This window comes from Misgurnus anguillicaudatus, chromosome 12 (genome assembly GCF_027580225.2).
Source record: "Misgurnus anguillicaudatus chromosome 12, ASM2758022v2, whole genome shotgun sequence".
In the NCBI taxonomy this organism is placed as follows: Eukaryota; Metazoa; Chordata; class Actinopteri; order Cypriniformes; family Cobitidae; genus Misgurnus; species Misgurnus anguillicaudatus.
The window spans coordinates 24,085,555-24,108,840 of NC_073348.2; the positions used below are offsets into that span (position 1 = coordinate 24,085,555).

At 36.9% G+C, this 23,286-nt stretch overlaps 1 protein-coding gene across 1 annotated transcript; it reads right to left on the reverse strand.

Moving 5' to 3' along the window:
* Window positions 1-1,125: 1,125 nt before the first annotated feature.
* Window positions 1,126-23,094, reverse strand: LOC129446299 (protein mono-ADP-ribosyltransferase PARP14). The gene is made up of 31 exons (XM_073873698.1): window positions 22,801-23,094; window positions 22,508-22,626; window positions 22,163-22,193; window positions 21,703-21,912; window positions 21,344-21,576; window positions 18,819-21,254; window positions 18,277-18,513; window positions 17,878-18,087; window positions 17,257-17,365; window positions 16,262-16,411; window positions 16,084-16,149; window positions 15,797-15,982; window positions 15,432-15,638; window positions 14,738-15,343; window positions 12,889-13,113; window positions 12,595-12,713; window positions 12,203-12,233; window positions 11,760-11,969; window positions 11,313-11,540; window positions 8,679-11,101; window positions 7,509-7,736; window positions 6,976-7,185; window positions 6,551-6,653; window positions 5,879-6,013; window positions 5,672-5,737; window positions 5,414-5,590; window positions 3,070-3,276; window positions 2,053-2,670; window positions 1,817-1,959; window positions 1,490-1,664; window positions 1,126-1,406 (listed from the first exon to the last, which is right to left on the reverse strand). Exons 1-31 carry the CDS (start codon window positions 22,979-22,981, stop codon window positions 1,126-1,128), a joined length of 10,560 nt encoding a protein of 3,519 aa, XP_073729799.1. The 5' UTR covers window positions 22,982-23,094.
* Window positions 23,095-23,286: the final 192 nt, after the last annotated feature.

The following is a 23,286-nucleotide window of genomic DNA, read 5'->3' on the forward strand; positions in this document are numbered from 1 at the left end:
TGTATTTTGCGTAATATTTAAAGTCACAGTTTAAAGGAAATAGCAAATGTCTTATTTTCCCCCTCGCTACATATAGAAATGGCTTTTAAAAATGAGGAAAAAATGGTAGGGCGGGACTTGAATTCATTTATCGAGGATTGGCTCGTTGGAAGTTGGGTCATGTTGCTATTTGCTAATCGCTTTAACCTTTTCCCGTGCCCAACCTTTTTTTCCCTTTTCAACCGTTTTTTCTTGTGACCGGAAGTAAAGAGAGATCGTTTCTAGGAGGGTTTTTTCATGTTAGCGTTTTTGATCAAAGATTATGATGGCACATGAATTTTATTGTCGACTTAAATATATAAAAGAGTGTGCAATTAAAAAGATCACATAGTATTATAATGTTCCATATAAATATTTAATTCAAACTCATCATACCTTAAAGGAGCAATTCACCCGTAGAAACATTAATCTTTATTGAAAGTGCATCATATTTGTAGTCGAAATGTAACATACATTTCAAATTTGGTGCCTATTTGACAGAGAAAAGGGGTGTTTGTAGTCTCACCCCCTCAACAAAGATATTGGACTTCCTGCTTTCAATAATGCAAAATGATTTTACATCATTGAAAGAAGGAAGTGCAACACTGAAATCTGTATTTCTCATGTCTCAGCGGAAACTGAGGAAATTATGCACGACCATTCAAAAACATGACTGGGGTTCTAACTATATAAAGCTTAATGCAAATGAGTGAAGTGTCCCTTTAATGTTATTCTCAATATTTAAAAACCTGTTAAAGCTATAGTTTACCCATAAGGAAAAATCAGCTGTCATTTACTTATCCTAATGTCATTCCAATCCTGTATGACTTTCTTTCAGTAAGCACACAAGATATTTTAGCAGAACGTCCGGTCTTCTAACACAGAGAGAGGACAATTTGATGGGAAGAATAAGAATAAGTCTTCAGTATAGCAGTTAGAAAACTTTTCTCAAGATTATATTTCAGTTTTTGTATAAGCAAGTTGCCACAGCCTTCATAATTATTTTTCAAAACTAAGTTTGTTAATATATAACACACACACATTTCCCCATGTTTACTAGTTTTTAATCAGTTCCATTAAACAAATATTCAGTGATACTCTAAATCCCTACTGAAATGTGATGAGGTATTCTGGGTAAGCCTGTACGTCATTGAATATGACAAACATGGAAGGGTTGTTTGTGTTATCAGTCACACTGTTATAGAGATCAGCACTTAAGGAGCTCTTCGCAGGAGGAACAAGCATGCCTGATTTTCCCCGAGTGAAGTCGCCAACAAGCACCCTGGCCAGGTACATGCGTTTGTGTCCCATAATATCAGGTTGAGAGTAACCTCGGGCCGAGTAACTTGGGTCCACAGCAAAATATGTACCATTCCCATACATGGCTCCTAAAACAAAGTAAGACCAAGTTTATTACAAAAACCAATGCATACAATTGCAAACAAAGATTATACTGGATTTCGGCTAATACCATGTGTCCCAGCGAAGCTTCGATTAAAGCCATGATGGTTAATGTGATCAGTCTTATCAGGAGCAGTGCCGTGGAAGAGGAGCTTCTCGTTGTTTTTATGGTTGTTCTTGGCTTCCAGTTCTTCCTTTTTGATCATGTAGTTTTTCCAAAGTGTGCTGTTTTGTACTCGTTCAATCTTTGCAGAAAACACACCAGTTACAGTACTACAAAGAAAACATATTTAGCAAAAGCAAAAATCAGTACTGATTTACTATACTGTAGTACTACACCAGAACATTTAAAATTTGCATAGGTCAAACATAAGATTTGATGTACGTCTGTTCTTACCTGAATTATGTTAGAGGTCAAGCCGGTTCTCCTGAACTCTTTCTCAACATCTGCATATTCATTTGAAGTTGCTGTGAGATTTACCAGAACAACTGACTTTCCCTTCATGTCATCCCAATTTGAAGGCAAAGCACATTGACGGTCTGAAAAATGGTACAAGAAATTAAATAATTTTTTTAAATCTTTGTACACGATGGCCACCTAATACTGTAAATGTCTAAGTTACTTTAACTTACCTGACAGATCTACTCTTTGTAATTCAATCCGCCTCATCCCTCTTTTGGCCTGTAGATTAACTAAATCGGCCGTGTATTCTTCATTATCAATTTTGATTTTCACAGAAGTGTTTTTGCTCTGTAAGGCTTTTTCCAGGTCATAATTGGTGAACATATCAAAGCTTTTCAGGTTCTGCCCACTCGCCAGATATTTCCACTCAACCACGCTGTTGATCATGAACGCCTCACGTCTTCTGTTTTCAAACCTTTCCACCTTACGGATCATGTCCCGAATGCGACTCTCAGCATTGTGAACATCTCTCGTCAGTCCCTCCAATCTGATGACAGGGTCTTGGTCTCTACTCTCAAGCTTGATGCTTACTGTGAGCTCTCTCTGCATTGCGTTCAGCATTTCTGCATCCTCTCTGGTGAAATGACCAATAGCCGGATCACGGATTTGAATGTTCATGTGCTCCTTTATTATCAGGCTGTTGATCATGTCCCTGGCTTTATTTAAGTCTTGTTGCGTCTCTCCACACAGCTGGAACACGGCTGGTTCAATGTCCTGAACCACTATTACAAACTCTTCATTTCTGGGAGATTCTGAATTTTCCCCAAACAAAAGTTCTTTCGTCCAGGCTGTGTGAAAAAAACAGGAAAGGATTCATTATTTAAACAAAAAATTATCAAATGGTCATTCTATCCTCTATAGAATCAGCTATATCTGTCTCTCTCTCATGGTTTTTTTATCCCTAGGACTTTTCCCCACTTGGTTTTTTCCTAGAAGTTTTTTTTCAACCCCTAGAGAGTAAGCTGACATTGGCTTAGAACTCTTTTCTATACGTTACATCATTACTACGTTCGCTGGTACGAGGTAATCTTAGCCGCTTTACTTTGCTTCTTATGTTGTCCATTGATTTGTCTGTGTTTTCTCCTGCTTTTTCAATGTAAAGCTGCTTTGAAACAATTAAACAATTGTGAAAAGCGCTATATAAATACAAATGAATTGAAAATTGAAATTCTTGTTGATTTACTCACTTTTAAGCCTGTCTACAAAGCCTTTTTCCTCCTCCACTTTTTCACCCGATCGTTTGAGCATGCTTTGTTTGAAGTCTGCCACCATGCTCGTCTGGAATATGAGGAACTTCACAAGTTTCACATATGCTGGTTTCTTTTTCTTCACAAAGTCAACAACCGCATCAACCATTGCATCTGCAACAACTGCTGGGTTTGCTCCACCCTGACCTAAAGGGATAAAGATATGCCACGATGATGTTTTTATACTTATCAATGGAGTTGTTTATAGAAATTATACAAAAATGACAATTTCTATAATGATCCTAATAATTACTGGATTTAAAATGAATTTTTGGTTAACATTTTTTAGGCTTTAATTCACACTGTAAAAAACACTAGTGTATTACTAGTGTGTAGTTGCTATAAATTATAAAAAATAAAATTTAAATAACTTAAAGTGACACCATGTAATTTTTCAACCTTCATAATAAATTTTCAAGACCCTTGTACATCGACTTTAAATAGGTTGAATGACATGTCTACCATAGCCTGACGGGGTCTGTATCACTTTTACTCGTATTTTAAAACTTAGGGTTTCTGGTAGTAACCAGAGCACAAAAAAAACTACAAAATTCGACTGCTTTACGGCATACGTCACTTCCTCCACACAATTTGTTTTTAACGTGAATTTTGCTGGAGGCTACTTAAGGAGTGTAGAGAGCAGTTTCTATTATGTGACTCTGTGGCACAGTCTTTAGTGTCACGGACCTATGACACGGGCGACCCGGGTTCGATTCCCCTTTAAGGCAATTTTTTATATAAACTGTTGATTCAAACATAAATGCGATGTTCTTTATAAATTACGGCGATTATATTGCATATAGTTCCCTGTATTCAGATGCTGTGTTCACGTATTTACCTTTCTTTTACTGTGTCTATGATATTTACATTACAATCCAGGATGCTATAGCACTCAAACTTGCTCACAGTGTAAAACCAAACCCTATTCATTCACCAATCAGATCCGAGCGTTTCTCTCTTCTCTCTTCCTCATTTGCTGCGTTCCGCTGTCACTCGCGTGACGTATTACAAAGCGGCAGACCTAAACGCATCGGTTTACTTGGATTTGGAGCGATTTTCACACAAAAAAAGAGGAATAACGAGCGCCATTGCGGAAAATCCTGGTGGCGAGGGAGAGAGAGAGGATGCAACAATATTTGTTTGGAAAAAGGCAAGGAAATACGTCTGGTCGTTTCTGAATTGGAAGGCTGCAGCCTCCGGAGGTCAAATATGCAGGCTGCACACGTCAACAAGCCTGGGTTATTAAGGTAAACTGAGCATTACATTCGCAAGTCATAAGCATACTGCAACAATTTACGATTAACTAAGTATAAGTCAACTTTGTAATTGTTAATATTGAAAATAAGACAGTCTTGATGACGTATACAGCTTAGAAATACCACATCCGGAGGCTGCAACCTTCAGATTGAGAAATGGCTTCTGCCACGACGAGTTCCTTATCAGAAAGTTGTAACATGACTGCGTTTCTCCCTGTTGTCTCAAAATGTTGATCGTTTAGCATTTTAAATGTTTAGTTTTTAGTTTAGTTTTAAGGTTGGCCAGTTCCTTTCCTTTGAGACAGTGCTGCGGCGCTTGTTGGATCTATGGGCGCTAGAAATGAAAAATACGTGTCTAGCAAACCCTAGTGGACAAAAAGTTTCATGGTGTCCCTTTAAGCTAATTCAACTTTATTTTTAAAATGATAAAAAAATTCAAGTTGATTTAACTTAAAAATTGATGTGCAACATGATTTATTTTTACAGTTCATGTCATCTTAAATTAATTCTAAATTCATTCTTGAAAAAATATAATGCTTGCACAATTTATTATTATTTTAATTAAAACATATAGTTAAGCTATATTGTTCGAATTATTTTATTTTATTTAATATTTGAAAATAACTTTTAATGGCTAAAATTATATTTGTTAATGTTTTTTGAATACCATCATATTAAATAATAGAAACACTTCAATACAATAAAATAAAATAACAATTATCAATACTTTTATTGCAGTTTTAATGGTAGTTAATGTTAATTTCCAGTTGAATGCACTAATAATATACTAATAAATTTCAGAATATTTAAGACTTAAAATCAACTTTATTTATATATTGCTGTAAATACATTACTGCTGTATATTATAATACCTAATAAATTAACTAATGTTATTCAACTAAACCTATTTGAAGGTATTTTAGTATATTTTTTTAAAAGGTATACTGAAATATGTTGATGTTTTATTGTATGGTAATATTACTTGATATTTAGATAAGAGTCAATTAATACAAATGTATAAATGTTACCTGTGCCAAGAGCAGGGAAGGCTACAGAGGACAGTTGGTTTGCTTCACATATCTTAAGAACAGATAGCACAACATCTTTTATTTCAGATGGTTTATTACGTCCAATAATATGGATAATGTTTCCACATGGGAGCCGCCCAGCTGAAGTCACAATCTCTGTTTGCTGGTTATTTGTTGCTGTGAAAAGAAACATGCACTGTTCACAATAAAGCCACTGATTTAGGCAAAAATGAAATAGTTAATTATAAAAATACAAACCAGCGTTCTGTAAACATTCCCGTTCTACTTGTAATCCAGCAGCATCTAAAATTGCCTTTGATACTCCTGGATTGCAAAGGGAAAATTGGCAATTACATTTTTTTACTAGCATTTGAATTGTAAATGTATTTAATAATTTATTTAAAATAAAACTTGAAATAAGCAAACATATAAAAGTTTGAAAAAAAACTGTTAATTTGCATTAACCTGTTTTCAAAGAAAATGTGTGATTTGAGGAGTTGACAATGACATCCGTTCTTTCTTTAGTTATGTCTCCTGATGAAACCTCCAGAGTCACTTGACCCACTTGCATAGTGATCACCCCATGAGAGGGAGTGGAGACTTTAAACATAAACAAAGAAGATACATAGATGTAAATGTATAAACTTCTATTTTGCCACTATGCTGATTGCATAATATGGAAATAGTGATATATTAAATATTATGAATTAAATAGTACATTTTTACTTGAAACCTAAAATATGATTTGATCGTGCAATGTTGTAAAAAAAAACAAAGGAAAAGAGATAATTTACAACAATATAATTAATACCCATATAGCTTGCCATGCTTGTTAGAATTTCTCCCAATGACCACTAGGGGCCGCAATACGCTAATTTTAGGTTTCCTTTGTTAGTTCCTGCTCCTCCCTGTGGTTTCCATCATGCAAAATGTAGTCTGCTATAAAGTGTTTGGTGTAAATATCTAAACTGATCTTGCATAAATATTTTACTAAACACAGTTACTTTAATTTCTATCACTATTCAAAACTCCAAATTTTTGTAATTTCATACATATTTTTCTGGTTAATATGGTAGAAGTGCCCGGGTTCAAAGGATTATAAGTATGACAGACAAGAGAGGGATGAAAAAGGTTTACCAGACATCTGTGTTGACTTATGTTCTGCTGTAGAGATTGAATGGTGACGTGCTCCTTTTGTGATGGGACTCTGAATCCCATGTCTGAATATTCTGGTAAAGCACTAGTGGATAAAGCACAGAAATATACAAACAACATTAACATAAGCAACTATGGTTGATTCTTTCATTTAATTTCTAATAAATAAATAAAACTTAAAAAAAGAAACTTGAAAACTTGAGTGTGAGTCTGAAACTGTAACTTAAACTTATTTTGGACATGCTTTTCACTGTGAACATCTGGACAATTTTTCAAGCAATAGGTTTAGTAATAATTTACTACAGCGTATATAAAACTACAGGCAGACATTTGCATTGTAACTTTACTAAGGCTTGTGCGTTTGCGAACATGTTTGTGAACTCTTGCCTTAATGTATAAACACTCACATCTAAACTTTCTCTGTCAGAGGGGTGCAGAATCACAGTTATTTTTCTGAGGTTTTGAGGAGTGAATTCCTGGACTTCGCTCAGTATGATCCTGGCCACCAGATCCTTAGGAAAGCCAAGGACTCCAGTACCAATAGCTGGAAATGAGACTGAAGTCATCTGCAGAGCATCTGCTTTTTTCAGACAATCTCTAATGATCTGACCGAGTTCCTTTTGAAATAAAAATAATATAACATTAAAATTTTTAAAGGAGGTGGCATTTAGCAGTTTGCATCTGAGCTCATCATGTGGTTCATGAATATGCAAATTAGCCCCCACCTCCACTCAATCAAACCAGCTAGAACATTAAAACTTTATCATCAACCCAGAAGGACTTTAGAGTAGAGCGTACCAGGCAATTCCAGGCAATTTTTCAAAATCCAGTAAACAATTTACGAATGGCAAGAAATGACATTGCATTTAATTTATATGGTACATTACTTTGGTTCAATGTTTTTAATCTTTTAATTTTTGATCAAAGTTGTTATTCTCACCCTGTCTTCTGAACCTCTCCAATATGGGCAAACTACATGGAAGACTTTTGCACATGTCAGGTTATACCCATCTGTAATGACCATCTCTCCATAATTCAGCCTGCTTGCATGAACAGCTGTGGTGACCTCTATCTGGAGCCGATGACCTGCAGCCTGAAGGATCGCCTTGGAAATGGCACCTTTACTGAGGTCCAGGTCTTCTGATACAGTGTTTACAATGACATCAGTCTACAGAAGAAAAAGAGAAACACTCTTGAAGATGCATCAGAGCTTACTATCAAAAATGTCATCTTCATCTACTGAAACTAGATATACAGTACTGTGCAGAAGTCTAAGGCCACTATTAGATTTGTTGTTTTGCAATGTTATAGTATCATATATAATTATTTCTCAGTTTCTTTATTAGAATACAACCAGAATATACAGGAAACTTGTATGTAGTATTAAAAACAATATAAAAGTATAAGCTTAAAGGCGGAGTCCATGATGTTTGAAAGCCAATGTTGATATTTGAAATCACCTAAACAAACACGCCCCTACCCCCAATAGAATCTGGACCTTCTGTTGATAGACCCGCCCAATACGCAACCCGGCATTTGATTTGATTTGATTGGCTATAAGTGTGTTTTGGTAGTGGGCCCGTCTCCTTTTCCAACGCGTTTTTCAAACATCGTGGACTCCGCCTTTAAGTGTCAAGTATTTATAGTAAACTCCCCTTCCACTTGAGCAATAGTAGGCAACTGCAGGATCTTCATAACCTATATGAAATTAAATCCTAATTTCTCATTCTAATCAAATTACTTCAGGATTTCAGTCTCCTCAAAAAAGCTCAATATACGTTTAGTGCCAAGAGAGGTCACACCAAATACTGACCGATGCCTGAAGAAGACATTTAGTTCTGAAAATTGTCTTTTAATTTATTTTGTGTACATATTTCCTGTATTTTCTGTTTGTATCTTAATTTAAAGAGTGAAAAATAAATATGGATGAACTTTAAAACTTTGCTAAAATAAAGTTGGTGGTGGTGGCCTAAGACTTTTGCACAGTACTTTATATCTGAGCAATTATTCAATTGTAGAATACTTAAGTACAAAGTGCTAGTTGCATTACTGTTAATACATACATATTTACCTTTAAGACATGCTATTAAGTAATCTACGATTAATTTACCTTTGCATCCTGGATGTTCCCTTTGCTCAAAATGATTTTTAGTCCACCTTTTGTAGTTTTGGTTTCAAGAACACTCGACCCATCAAACGACTCTGATCTCCCACCAGAAAAGTTGGTTTCTTCTCTCCATTGGGCTCTATTATCATGTTTTTTCGGCTCATAATTGTAATTTACAAACTCTTGGCCTGTATGTCCATGATACCCACGACCACGATTGCCCTGACCTCTGTCTCCAGAGCTGTCATGCGCACTGGGCTTACTTTGAAATGGGACATTCATTTTGGGGCTGAAATCAGCAAAATACTTTCTAACGGCTTGAGCCATGGCATTCACAGTGGTGCCATTATTGTCTACCAAGTGAATCTCAGTGAGTTTACTTTGTGAGGCACTGCGGTTCTGATCATTAATGAACTCTCGCACCTCCCTGGCAATTGTATCTGTGCATAGTTCGAGAGGACAGCCAAATATCCCTGAGCTGATAACAGGAATTGCAATGGAAGAGCAGTGTTTGCTTGAAGCCTGATTTAAACTTTCCCTCACAGCACTTCTTAAACGTTTCACTACACCAGGTCTGTCTGAACTGTTATATCGAGGTCCAACAGCATGCACTACATATTTACAGGGAAGACGACCAGCCTCAGTGATGATGGCATCTCCGGGCCGCAGACGCCCATTAGCTTTAATGTACCTGTTACAGCAGTCCTGCAGATCTGGTCCAGCAGCTTGAAGAAGTGCCAGGGCTAATCCACCAATGTGCTGCAGATCTTCATTAGCTGCATTCACCACAGCATCAACTTTTAGCGTGCAAAAGTCTGCCTTTCTGACTATAACGGTTATTCCACTTGGCATCCGAACCTCACAGGATCCCACAAAATCTTCAAAACTACCTTTATTGTAATCCTCCTCCTCCTCTTCCAGCATGTGATCTTCCTGGAGCACAACCACAAATCCACTTTCCTTCAGTAACATTGACAGCATTAGTTGACCTTCCTCCTTGAAGTATTTTTTTGCTCCTGCCTTTTTAATGGTCAGTGTGTCAGCGTGAAGAGCATCTGACATCTTTTTGAAAAAGGTCATAGCCGGCTGTACAGACATTCGCTCTCCAGAGACTTTGATCCGGGGTCTCTTTGAATCAAAATGCACCGTCACCTCATTAGACTTTAAAAAATGCTGCCAGTCCTGTGATTTTCTCTCTTTTATAAATTCAACCACCGCATGTGACTTCACACGGACAGCATCTTCAATTCTAGTGTGTTTCTCAATGAAGTCTCCTAATGTCTGGCTGATCTCTATCACTGGTTCCCTAAACCCAGACACTATAACTTTGTCTCTTTGTGATGAAAGCTTTATAAACACTGTCCTCTTTTTGGATGTATTGTACAAACTTTGCACTTGTTTAAAGAGATCATGCCACTGTGGCAATGCAAGCACACCCTGATCTTCTATAATGACGTCTTTAGTTTGAAGAACCACATTCAACCTCTTCTGTGCCTCAGAAAGTGCTCGGTCTGTGCTTCCAATCAAAACAAGATCTCCATTTTCTACCGTGTATACAGCACTTATTCCATGAGACACAAACAGGTCTTTGGACATCTCATCACAATCCACCGATCTCAAGAACTCCAGTAAAGAATCATCAATCTTTAAATGAGTCTGTTTCATATATAATTGCTTTTCAAGGACCCAATTCTTGAAGGTGAGAATTTCAGTTTTAACACCTGAAAGATGTAATTTGTTTATTTTTTTGTTGTAATCAAGGCGCAGTTGTGGAGAAGCAGCTGTAGCGGTTTGCAGACCGTCTTGTAGAAGCAGGGAGTACATGCCAGGTGTCATCTCCATGTCTTCTGTTACACTATTCTTCTCTCTCTCCATTTGAGCTGATGCTCGCTCTAACATTTTCTCCAGGAGGGGTCTCAGGTCATTTACATCATGAGCCAAACCTGCCACTGTTAGGACCCCTTTAGATGAATCCATATGTGTAAAAACCAGATCTTTCACCATTTCCTTTATTTCATTCTCCACTTTGGTCCACAAGGGGTACAATACTGGCAACTCAAATGCTTTATAGTTGGATATAATGCTTTCAAAGGCTTCTGAGGCATTCTTTCTCCAACCATCAACATGTTTTCTGATTAAACCTTTCTGTTTTAGCAATGCTGGATCAGGACTGAGCAGAACTTCAGGTTTGTCTATGTTTATTTGGCAGAACTGTGAGCTCATCTTATCACTGATAGAGGAAATTAGCTTTTTCTTGAGGAGAAACTCCCTGATGGCAGGATGTATATCGACTTTAAATGGTTCAGGTAGTTTCCATGTTGGTCTGTTGCTGCCATACAAGGCTGTTCCTAGGGATTTATAGTAGGGGTAGATCTTGACTGGAACACCACCGATGGAATGCTCCATCTTCCTTGCCTTTTCCATGTCTAACAAAATTAATGAAAATTCTAAGTAAAGTAAATATCCTTACAGTAATGCAAAGAAATTGAATCACAGTTGTCTGTCAAGTAGAATGATCTGCGGGTAGGTTAACTAAAACTCACTGCACCATAACCCCTGGTTCTTTATTTCCTTGTTAGGTCATAAATACATAAAACATAACACTGTAATTCTAGCAGCAAATGCAGATGTATTTACCTTCTAAATTCTTAAATGTTATAATGGCTGCTTGCTCCATTGGCAATGTGATGGTTTCTTCTACCGGACCACCCCATTTTTCAAAATACAACTCCAGCAGCATCTTATTGGCATCAGATGGAAGATTCTCCACCCTTATACATGTGCTTCTCTCCAGGGCACGGGCCTTCAGACCATAGTCTTTGAATTTTCTGTGTGTTTTACTTTCCTCAAGAAACTTTCCTGCAACTATTCGAAATGTTATTTAATACAGAAGATTCATTTGATGATATAAATGACATACAATGCAAAATACAAAGTCGTTTTATAAATAGGTTCTATGAATTTATGTATTAGGTTAACATACTATAACGTTACAATTTTAGTTGCCAGCGGTTCCTCCCTTTTTAAAATCATGCCAGCTTATTTTTCAAGTGTATCGTACTAAAACATTGATGGACAACTTACCACGGGGAACATTAAAGGTCACAACTGCTGTCTTTAATTCTGGTATTAGTTCCATGCTAAAGTCCTTTTCCGAGAGTCCACTGACATTCTCCACCAAAAGAGACAAAACACCTTTTGTAAAGTCATCTGCAACATTCTCCAGAACTACAGCATATGACTCTTCAAGGTTCTTCACATCTGGATCACTTTCAGTTGGAGGGGTACTTTGTACTTCAGGCAAAGTAAAAGTGACATTAAATTTATAAAACATCAATGCTTATAAACCCTCAACCAAAAAATAAAAAAGCATTGATCATTACTTTTTAGTAACAGTAAAATAAGTTTTGACTGAGCAAATTATTAACTATAGAAAAAAATATTTGTACATCAGCAATAACAATAAACCTAAACAATAATGTGCATGTAGATACAGTAAGCAAACCAAAGTCCAGATGATTACTTACTAGGTTGTTGATATCCAGTTGCCTGCTCATTCTGGAAAAAAAACAATCAAGTCTTTACGTTTGTAATGCTGTCAAACAAGTAAAGCTCACAGAATACATGCAATTGTTTAGATGTGTTGAGTTTGACTGCACGCAACTGCGCAGAAAGCCTGGCGTTTGGAATAAAGTATCGCGAGAGCTATTCCAGAGCATTTCTAGCAAGTTGCTCTCGCGATTCTATGCTGATGACATCAAGTACCGTGCGGCAGTCAAACACTACACATGTCGTGACCATAGACTGTAAAAAATATGTCATGACCCATACGTAGAAAGACACACTTAAACTCTGATATTTTAATATCGTCTACAGTCGCGAAATTACTAATGATAGGCTGTAGCCTGTATTTGCTTACCAGCTGTGAGGTGCTGTCATGCTCTTTCGCTGCATCGCTGGGTTTGCTCACTTTTAAATTGACATTGTCTTTCCCAAATGTAATCACATGATCCGTTTTGGAGAGAACACCATCTCGAACTTGAACACAAGCATGAATCAGACATATCATATCTAAAACAAGTGGTACCATTAACTTGTATGCTACTTCATTGTCAGTCGATGCAACAGCTATTTTAGTTTTAAAGAACACTGTCTCGAGTGTCTGAATACATATATTCAATAAATAAACAACAAATATCAGCGCTTCACTTACTCTCAGATGATTTAAACCGAACTGTAGCAGCGCTGCTGTTTTCATTGACTTGTACGACGCAGTCTCCTCCCTGAGATTTCTTCCTACTTTGAAAGTAAATATGGAGTTTATTTTTTAAACTTTTTGAATGTTCAGGATTCCAGTCCCCTTCCACAACGATCGGATAAGGATATTCCTCCATACCGACACTTTGAATAATAAGGAAATGACTGGCAAGTCGATAGTGTTACTCCCTCCAGCTAGTTTCACTTTCGTTTCTGCGATATTTTGCGGGACAGCGGACAGTTTCGGAAAGTGCTTTATCCGAGAGAAATGTAATAAAAACAACGCGAATAATTATAAACGCACGCCAGCTACATAAAATTACTTTAAAACTTTATCATCTTTCTTAGCGTTTGTTTCGCATACGAAAATTAACCACTAACTGTAACTGTAGTAAAAACAGTGGTTTTGGAAAAACAAAGCCTAGTTAAACCAAATAATCAATACACAAAAAACATGGTTACAACACTTTTATGCCTACCACAAAAAATATGGTTAATTATAGTAGGGTTATTATTGTCTCAATATTTACAATATCGGTTTTGTGTAGGATGTATTTAACCACAGTTTCCCTTTTCCCTTGTTTTGCGCGTGGTAAGGTTCGCGTCGTTTCGTCTAATGCGTCTTCAGTCAGCAACAATATTCTAATAAATCAACAGATGGTGCTGTAACCTTACCTCTGATGGCACAAATAAAGCTTGAAAGTATATAATAGAAGTATTGTCAAACCCTTTCCTCTACTGTAATTTTACTTCGATATAAATCTAAAAATGATAAACTAGTATGCAAAACCTTTTTTATCGCTTGCCAAATGGTAAAAAGAGAAAATTCAACAACATTTATTATAAAATTCTAGTTGTAAACCAGGCAGGAAATGGTTGAACAAATACACTACACTGATTTTAAATTTAGATATAATTTTAATTCAATGCACCTCTGTTACAATAATATATCAAAGAAATAGTTCACCCATAAATGAAAAATCTGTTATCATTCATTAAGCACAAAATATATTTTTGCAGAATTCCCAATCAGCTTCTTATACAGAGAGAGGACAATTTGATTTGGAACAATATCAGGATTATATTTCAGCAAAGTATACACATGCCTTTATTGTTATTATTTTCCAAAACACAAACATTTCCCTGTGTTCAGTTTTTATCCAATTAGCTTAATAAAACATTTTCCTGACAATTCTAAATCCTTACTTTGTGATAAGGTATTCTGGGTAAGCCTGTAAATCTGAAAATCACAAACATGATAGGGTTGTTTGTGTCACCAGTCACAAACTTATAGAGATCAGCACTGTCAGCCTGTAAAGAAAAAGACAACGGTCAACATGAGTATGGTGAATAAATACTGCAAACATAAGTGATGACATTTAGAACAGCAAGGCATTTGATCAGAGGACCCAGTTTATGTTCTAAAAATCAATGACAGCAACATTTTGATTGTTGCTTAGTTTCTTATTTATTTATTTTTGAGTATTTCCAACTACACCAAAATTTAAAACAAACATACAGGAGAAGTGTAGATGTTAAAAAACAACAGATATTACAGTGCCCCCACACATACATCAGCAACATATATGTGTGTGTGTGTGCAATTGAGACTGATCTTGAATAAAATTAATATGCTTCACTGTTATTTTTCTATTATGATTTTGCTGTAGGTAGGGTTGAGGACCATTATGAAAGTGTGACAGATTGATCGCATACCAAATTCCTTAAGTTCAACATGAAACAATAAATGATAAAAAGGATGCCATTTGGAGATGCATCATTGAAGTAATAAAGATAAACTCAGCCTGACAAATCTACTCTTTGTAATTCAATCTGCTTACTCCCTCTTGTGGCCTGTAGAAAAGCTAAATCGGCCGTGTATTCATCATTATCAATTTTGATTTTCACAGAGGTGTTTTTGTTCTGAAAGGCTTTTTCCAGCTCATAATTGGTCAGCTTATCAAAGCTTTTCAGGTTCTGCCCACTAGCCTGATATTTCCACTCAACCTTGCTGCTAAGGGATGCCTCATGCCGCCTTCTTTCATTCCTTTCCACCTTACGGATCATGTCCCGAATACGACTCTCAGCAGTGTGGACATCTCTCTTCAGTCCCTCCAATGTGATAGCAGAGTCTTGTTCTCTCCTCTCAAGTTTGATGCTCACGTCAAGCTCTATCTGCATTACGCTCAGCATTTCTGCATCCTCTTTGGTGAAATGACCAATAGCCGGATCATGGATTGGAATGTTTTGAAACTCTCTTAAAATCAAGTTGTTGACCATATCCCTTGCTTTATTCAAGTCCTGTGCGGTCTCCCCACACAGCTGAAACACGACTGGTTCAATTCCTTCAACCACCATCACCAACTCTTCATTTTTGGGAGATTCCCCCCACAATAATTCTTTTGTCCAGTCTGTGCGGTACCAAGAACCAGAAAGAGATCAGTTATATCAAACTACTAGAACAAATTGATCTAATGGTCATTCTGTTCATTTACTGACCTTTACATTTTTCCACAAAGCCTTTGTCCTCCTCCAATTTTTCACCTGATCGTTTGCGCATGCTTTGGTGAAAATCTGCCACCATGTTCGTCTGGAATATGAGGAACTTTACCAGCTTTACATTCGTTGGTTTATTTTTCTTCACAAATTCAACAACAGCATCAACCATTGCATCTGCAACATCAGCTGGTTTTGCTCCACCCTTACCTAAAGGGTTAAACACATGTTAACCTAATGTTAAAAACCAAATCTTACGGTAAAGTGTTAAAAAAATAATAAATAATATGGGTACACTCTTGCATTCAAGTATGTTTTACCTGAAGGTTACATAATTTTTATTGTCAATAAATTAAAGTAAAAGTTACCAGTGCCAAGAGCCGGAAAGGCAACAGAGGACAGTTGGTTTGCCTCGCATTTCTTCAGAACAGACAAAACAACATCTCTAATTTCAGAAGGTGTATTATGACCAATGATATGGATGATTTTTCGACATGGGAGCTTCCCAGCTGAGGTCACAATCTCTGTTTGCTGTAAATTTGGTGAACCCCTTCCTATCAAAAAAAAAAACACACTACTGTCACAAAAAAATTAAAGAGAAATGTTTTAATCAAATGTCCAAGGATAAAACCGTAAATTATAAAGAAATACAAACCAACAATCTGTAAACATTCCTGTTCCACTTGTAATCCAGCAGCATCTAAAATTGCCTTTGATACTCCTGGATTGCAAAGAGAAATTGACAGTTACGTTAAACATTTTTACTAGCAACCATTTAATTACAATGATATAAAAAATGAATAATATCAAAATATTTAAATTAAAATAAGAACCTGTTTTTAAAGAAAATGTGGGATTTGAGGAGTTGACAATTGCATCAGTTTTTTCTTTAGTTATGTCTCCGGATGAAACCAGCAGGGTCACTTCACCTATTTGCATAGTGATCACCCCATGAGAGGGAGCGGAGACCTTGCCAAAAAACCCTTATGACAAAGAAAATGACAAAGAAAGAAGGATATATGGGAAATGAATACAGTACTAACCTGATACATCATTTGATAAAATTGTACTACTGTATTTTGAATTTAAAAAGAAAATTAGAAAATGATATGACCATAACAGTGTATGATACTAAAGACAATTTATGTTCTTTGTCTATATTCTTTTTTTGCTAGATTTTGCTGTCAGTGTTCGTTGCGGTCACCAAAGCTCATTAAATATGAGCAGGTCAGCCTATCTTAAGCTCCTATCTCGGTCTCAAGCTATTATTGCCACATGATGTGAAGGAAACTATGATAATGTTAAACTAATCCAGCCAATCACAGTAAAGATGGTATGGACGGAGAAAGCTTGACCAATTGAAGGGCGAGTTGATCATCTTGAAGAAATGGCATAATCTCTGTTTTTTTGCGAGAATTTATGTGAGAAAACATTTTTTGCTGAAATTTACCGAATGTATTGTGGCGTGTGCACCTCATCAGCGTTCTGTTGTATGCGTGCAGTTATGACAAGACGACAACATATGAGAAGAAACGTTGTTGCGTAGTGTGAGCAACACAGTGATTTGGGTAGTTTCCAATCCTGTAGTGTGAGCTTGCCATAAAGGATGTGTTTTAAGTTTCTTATTTGGTTTTCTTGTGTAAATGTCTAAAGTGAATCTCATATCATCCATTTACAATAGTAAATATTGTAACTTTATTTTTTATGACTATACTCAAAACTCTACTGTATTTTTTAAACTGGTTAATGTAGTAGATACTGAAATAAATCTTTCAACAAAATAAAGCTTAAATGCATTTGACAAACACAGAGAGATAGAAAAGTTTACCAGACGCCTGTGCTGACTTTTCAAAGGGTTTTGTTTTAGGCATATTGTGGTGCTTTGCTCTTTTTGTGATTGGACTCTGAATCCCATTTCTCAAGATTCTGGAAAAGCACTAGTAGATAAAGCACACATATATATCATTACCATGAGCAAATGTGATTGACTCCAAATATTCAAGTAATGTTTAAACAGTGATATAAACACTTTTGGTTTTAAGACAAATGAAAACTTGAGTCTGAGACTCAAATATATCTACTGTTCAATAGTTAAGGGCCACAATTTTGTTACACATTCTAGAACAACAATAAACTCTCAAATGTAACTATGTCATGAGTCCATGAGATCATACTCCACCCACTGATAATCTGTTTTCATAGTTGTTAATTGTTTCTGCCTTGTGTCTCAAATCACAACATTATTATTGTTTTATTTTAAAAAATATGAGTCATACCCTAGATAAATTTTAAACCACTGTGTATACAAATTATTTGTAATGCAACAGGTCTAGAAATAACTTCTACATCTACAAAACCAACACATTTGCAACTTCACATTTGAGCTCTGTGTGAGAGATCTGTGAACATATATTGATTTTGAATAGTTTTCCTCCATTTCAACACTTACATCTAAACTTTCTCTGTCAGATGGGTGCACAATTACAGTTATTTTTCTGAGGATTTGAGGGGTGAATTCCTGGACTTCGTTCAGTATGATCCTGGCCACCAGATCCTTAGGAAAGCCAAGGTTTCCAGTACCAATAGCTGGGAATGAGATTGAAGCCATCTGCAGAGTTTCTGCTTTTTTCAGACAATCTCTAATGATCTGACAGAGGTCCTTTTGAAATCAAAATAAGATATTATTATAACCTGTTATTATCTAAAATAAACATAAACAGATCATATTTAGATCATATCTTGCCATTTTTCAAAATACATTAAACAGCTTAAAATTAGCCAGAAATGACATTGCAATCTATATACTGTAATTTTGTAAATATTTTAAATAAAACCACAATTGTCTCACCCTGTCTTCTGAGGCACGACCACCTTTCCAAAATGGGCAAACTACATGAAAGACTCTTTTACATTTCAGGTTATACCCATCTGTGATGACCATCTCTCCATAATTCAGCCTGCTTGCATGAACAGTTGTAGTGACCTCTTTTTGGAGTTGATGACCGGCAGCCTGAAGGAGCGCCTTGGAAATGGCACCTTTATTGAGGTCCAGGTCTTCTGATATAGTGTTTACAATGATATCAGTCTGCAGGTGAAAGAGAAAAGGTCTATTAAAGCTGACTATCAAAAATGTCCCTTTAAGAATACAAAGACATTTTACAAAACTATGGGATCATATGGATTATATTTATGATGGATGAATGCTCTTTTTTGGCTTAAGTCTCTGAACCTGGATGAGCTTAAAAAAAATCAACCACCATTCAATTGCAAAACATTTGCAAGTCAAATACACCTAGGATGGCATCAGGGTGAGTACATTGTGGGCTGATTTTCATTTCGGGGAAGGTAATCCTTTAATGCGGTCATTGTAGTAATCCGAGATTCACTTACCTTTGCATCCTGGATGTTCCCTTTGCTCAAAATGAGTTGTAGTCCACCTTGTGTAGTTTTGGTTTCAAGAACACTCGACCCATCAAACGACTCTGATCTCCCACCAGAAAAGTTGGTTTCTTCTCTCAATCGCGGTTGTCTTTCTAAGTCTCTATTACCATGTTTTTTCGGCTCATTATTGTAATTTCCAGATTCTTGGCTTCTTTGTCCGTAATATCCTTGGTCATGACCACGATTGCCCTTACCTTTCTGTACATAATCGCCACTGCCACTAGGCTTGTTTTGATAGGGGACATTCATTTTGGGTCTAAAATCAGCAAAGTACTTTCCCACAGCTTGAGCCATGGCATTCACAGTGGTGCCATTACTGTCAACCAAGTGAATCTCAGTAAGTTTACTTCGTGAGCCACTGCGGTTCTGATTATCAATGAACTCCCGCACCTCCTTGGCAATTGCTTCTGTGCATAGTTCGAGAGGACAGCCAAATATCCCTGAGCTGATAACAGGAATTGCAATGGAAGAGCAGCGTTTGCCTGAAGCCAGATTTAAACTTTCCCTCACAGCCCCTCTTAAAAGTTTCATTACACCAGGTCTGTCTGAACTGTTATATCGAGGTCCAACAGCATGCACTACATATTTACAGGGAAGACGACCAGCCTCAGTGATGATGGCATCCCCGGGCCTCAGAGGTCCATTCACTTCAATGTACATGTTACAACAGTCCTGCAGATCTGGTCCAGCAGCTTGAAGAAGCGCCAGGGCTAATCCACCAATGTGCTGCAGATCTTCATTAGCTGCATTCACCACAGCATCAACTTTTAACTTGCAAATGTCTGCCTTTCTGACTTTAACGGTTATTCCACCCGGCATCCGAACCTCACCAATCTCCACAAAATCGTCAAAACTACCTTTGTTTAAATTCTCTGCCTCTTCCTCCAGCATGTGATCTTCCTGGAGCACAACCACAAATCTGTTTTCCTTCATGAACATTGACAGCATTAGTTGACCTTCTTCCTTGAAGTATTTCTTTGCTCCTGCCTTTTTAATGATCAGTGTGTCAGTGTAGAGAGCATCTGCCATCTTTTTAAAGAATGTCATAGCTTCCCGGACCAACATTCCCTCTCCAGAGACCTTGATCCGTGGTCTCTTTGAATCAAAATGCACCGACACTTTATCTGACTTCAGAAAATGCTGCCAGTCCTGTGACTTTCTTACTTTTATGAATTCAACCACTGCATGTGACTTAACACGAACATCCTCTTCAATTCTAGCGTGTTTCTCAATGAAGTCTCCTAATGTCTGGCTGATCTCCATCACTGGTCCCTTAAATCCAGACACTATTACTCTGTCTCTTTGTGTTGTGTTTATCAACACTGTCCTCTTTTTGGATGTACTGTAAAAACTTTGCTGATGTTTAATAAGATCTTGCCACTGTGGCAATGCAAGCACACCCTGATCTTCTACAATGACATCTTTAGATTCAAGAACCATATTTAACCTCTCCTGTGCCTCAGAAAGTGCTCGGTCTGTGCTTCCAATCAAAACAAGATCTCCATTTTCTTCCGTGTATACAGCACTTATTCCATGAGACACAAACAGGTCTTCTGACATCTCATCACAATCCACCGATCCCAAGAACTCCTTTAATGAACGATCAATCTTTAAAGGCGTCTGTTTCAGATTTAATTGCTTCTCCCGAACCCAATTCTTGAAGGTAAAAATTTCAGTTTGTACACCTGATAAAGACAATTTGTTCATTTTTTTGTTGTAATCAAGGCGCAGTTGTGGAGAAGCAGCTGTAGCGGTTTGCAGACCATCTTGTAGAAGCAGGAAATACATACCAGGTGTCATCTCTATGTCTTCCGTTACACTATTCTTCTCTCTCTCCATTTGAGCTGATGTTCGCTCTAACATTTTCTCCAGGCGTGGTCTCAGGTCATTTACATCACGGGCCAAACCTGCCACTGTAAGGACCCCTTTAGATGAATCCATGTGTGTAAAAACCAGATCTTTCACCACTTCCTCTATATCATCCTTCACTTTGGTCAACAAGAGGTACGATACTGGCAACTCAAATGCTTTATAGTTGGATGTGATGTTTTCAAAGGCATCTGATGCATTCTTTCTCCAACTATCAACATGTTTTCTGGTTAAACCTTTCTGTTTCAGCAATGCTGGATCAGGACTGAGCAGAACTTTAGGTTTGTCTATGTTTATTTGGCAGAAATATGAGCTCATCTTATCACTAATAGAGGAAATTAGCTTATTTTTGAAAAGGAACTCCCTGATGGCAGGATGTATATCGACTTTGAAGGGTTCAGGAAGTTTCAATGTTGGTCTGTTGCTACCATACACTGCTGTACCCAAGGATTTATAGTAGGGGTAGACCTTGACTGGAACATCACTGATGATATGCCTTGTCTTCAATATCTTTTCCTTATCTGACAAAAATAAATACAATTTCAATTCCTCAATTCCTTGTTTGCCCATAAAAATAGCAGAAATAAAGCAGCAAATGCACATGTCTTATCTTCTTCATTCTTAAATGTTATAATGGCCGCTTGCTCCATTGGTAATGTGATGATTTCTTCTATCGGACCACCCCATTTTTCAAAATACAACTCCAGCAGCATCTTATCGGCATTAGAAGGAAGATTCTCCACCCTTATGCATGTGCTCCTCTCCAAGGCACGAGCCTTCAGACCATAGTCCTTAAACTTTTTGTGTGTCCTGCTCTCCTCAAGAAACTTCCCTACAGCTGTCAGAAATGTTATTTTACACACCAGATATATTAGATGATATAAATGACATACAATTAAATAAAAAAGCTTATAATGTACATCTATAATCCCGTTTAAGACTAAGGTATTGATGGACCGCTTACCACTGGGGCTTTTAAAAGTCACGACTGCTGTGTTTAATTCTAGCATTAAGTCCACAGTAAAGTCCTTTTCAGAAAGACCACTGACATTCTCCACCAAAAGAGACAAAATATTTTCTGCATTGTCATCTGCAACATTCTCCAGAACTACAGCAAGTGACTCTACAGGGTTCTTCACATCTGGATCACTTCCAGTCGAAGGTGCACTTTGAACTTCAGGCAAAATAAATTGATATCAAATGTATTAAAGGTTAAAGCTTTCATAGCAATGTCTCATTCAAGTTAAATCTAAACTAATAAAACAACTAAACATTACTTTTTGGTAGTTGCCGTAATATATGATTTGACTCAGTAATTTATGAATCTTTACCAAAAATATTTTTAAATACATCAGCAATCAATAAACCTAAACAATAAAATGCCACATGTAGGCTTCATAAGCAACCAGAAACCTATTACTTACTGGGTTCTTGATATCCAGATGCTTCATCTTCCTGAAACAATAATACAATTCTTAATAATCACGTGTAAGGACAACGCTGTCAAACAAGTATACAGTGACTCAAACTCCACACACTCAATAATAAAAGAGTAATGCATTCTTAACTTCATATGCGGCTGCGCATACCGATCATATAATGACGTCAAAGTACTGCGAGAGCGATTCGCGAGTAAACAGCTCCGTGTTATTTATAATCGCTCTCGCGGTCCTTTAACGTCTTTCACCCGTCATATTTTAATATACCGTCCACATATAGTTGTGAAATAAGCATGTTATTGTATTTTAAGAAAACATTAGTGTGCTTACCAGCTGTATGCTGCTGTCTGGCTCTTTCAATGCAAGGCTGGAATTGCTCACTTTTAACTTGATTTCGACATTGTCAACAATTATCACGTGATCCGTTTTGGAGAGGACGTCATCTCGGACTGTCAAAGTTTAGTAAGATAACATTTGAAACAATTGGGACATTTACGTGTATTTTATAACTCATTTTAAGTTAATTGTCTTAACTTTTATAATAAGTAATTTTATAACAAACAAACATTATTATTTAACTATTTTTAAAAACATTGTATCTATATTTTTTGTTAAGCACTTACTGGCCGATGATTTAAAGCGAACTGTAGCAATGCTGCTGTGTTGATCGACTTCTACGACGCAGTCTCCTCCCTGCGATTTCTTCTTACTTTGAAAGTAAATCTGGAGTTTATTTTTTAAAGTTTTTGCATGTTCAGGCTTCCAATTCCCCTCAACAACGATCGGGTAAGGATATTCCTCCATACCGACACTTGTGAGCACGAATAAGGAAATGACTGGCAAGTCTGTGTGTTATTACTCACTCAGCTTATTTTCACTTTTGTTTCTGCGGTATTTTACCACGAAACTGGGACAGCGGACAGCTGTCCACATAATTTAGAGGAAGACAATGCTCTATATGAATGCCTCAATATTTAGAATATCGGTTTTGTGTACATTTAACCGCAGTGCGCGTGGATTATCTTTTTGCGCGTGCTGTTATTTAGTAAAGGTTTACGTCATTCAGTTTCGTTTGGTGACACGCGGCTTCAGTCAAATATCCAAAAGTT

Coding starts and splice junctions, on each gene's coding strand:
- LOC129446299 (XM_073873698.1), bottom strand. CDS start 22,981: ATGGAGGAATATCCTTACCCGATCGTTGTTGAGGGGAATTGGAAGCCT. Junction 21,255..21,343: donor TTAAGAATGAAGAAGATAAG/ACATGTGCATTT, acceptor TTGTCAGATAAG/GAAAAGATATTGAAGACAAG. Junction 5,591..5,671: donor GGAATGTTTACAGAACGCTG/GTTTGTATTTTT, acceptor TTCTTTTCACAG/CAACAAATAACCAGCAAACA.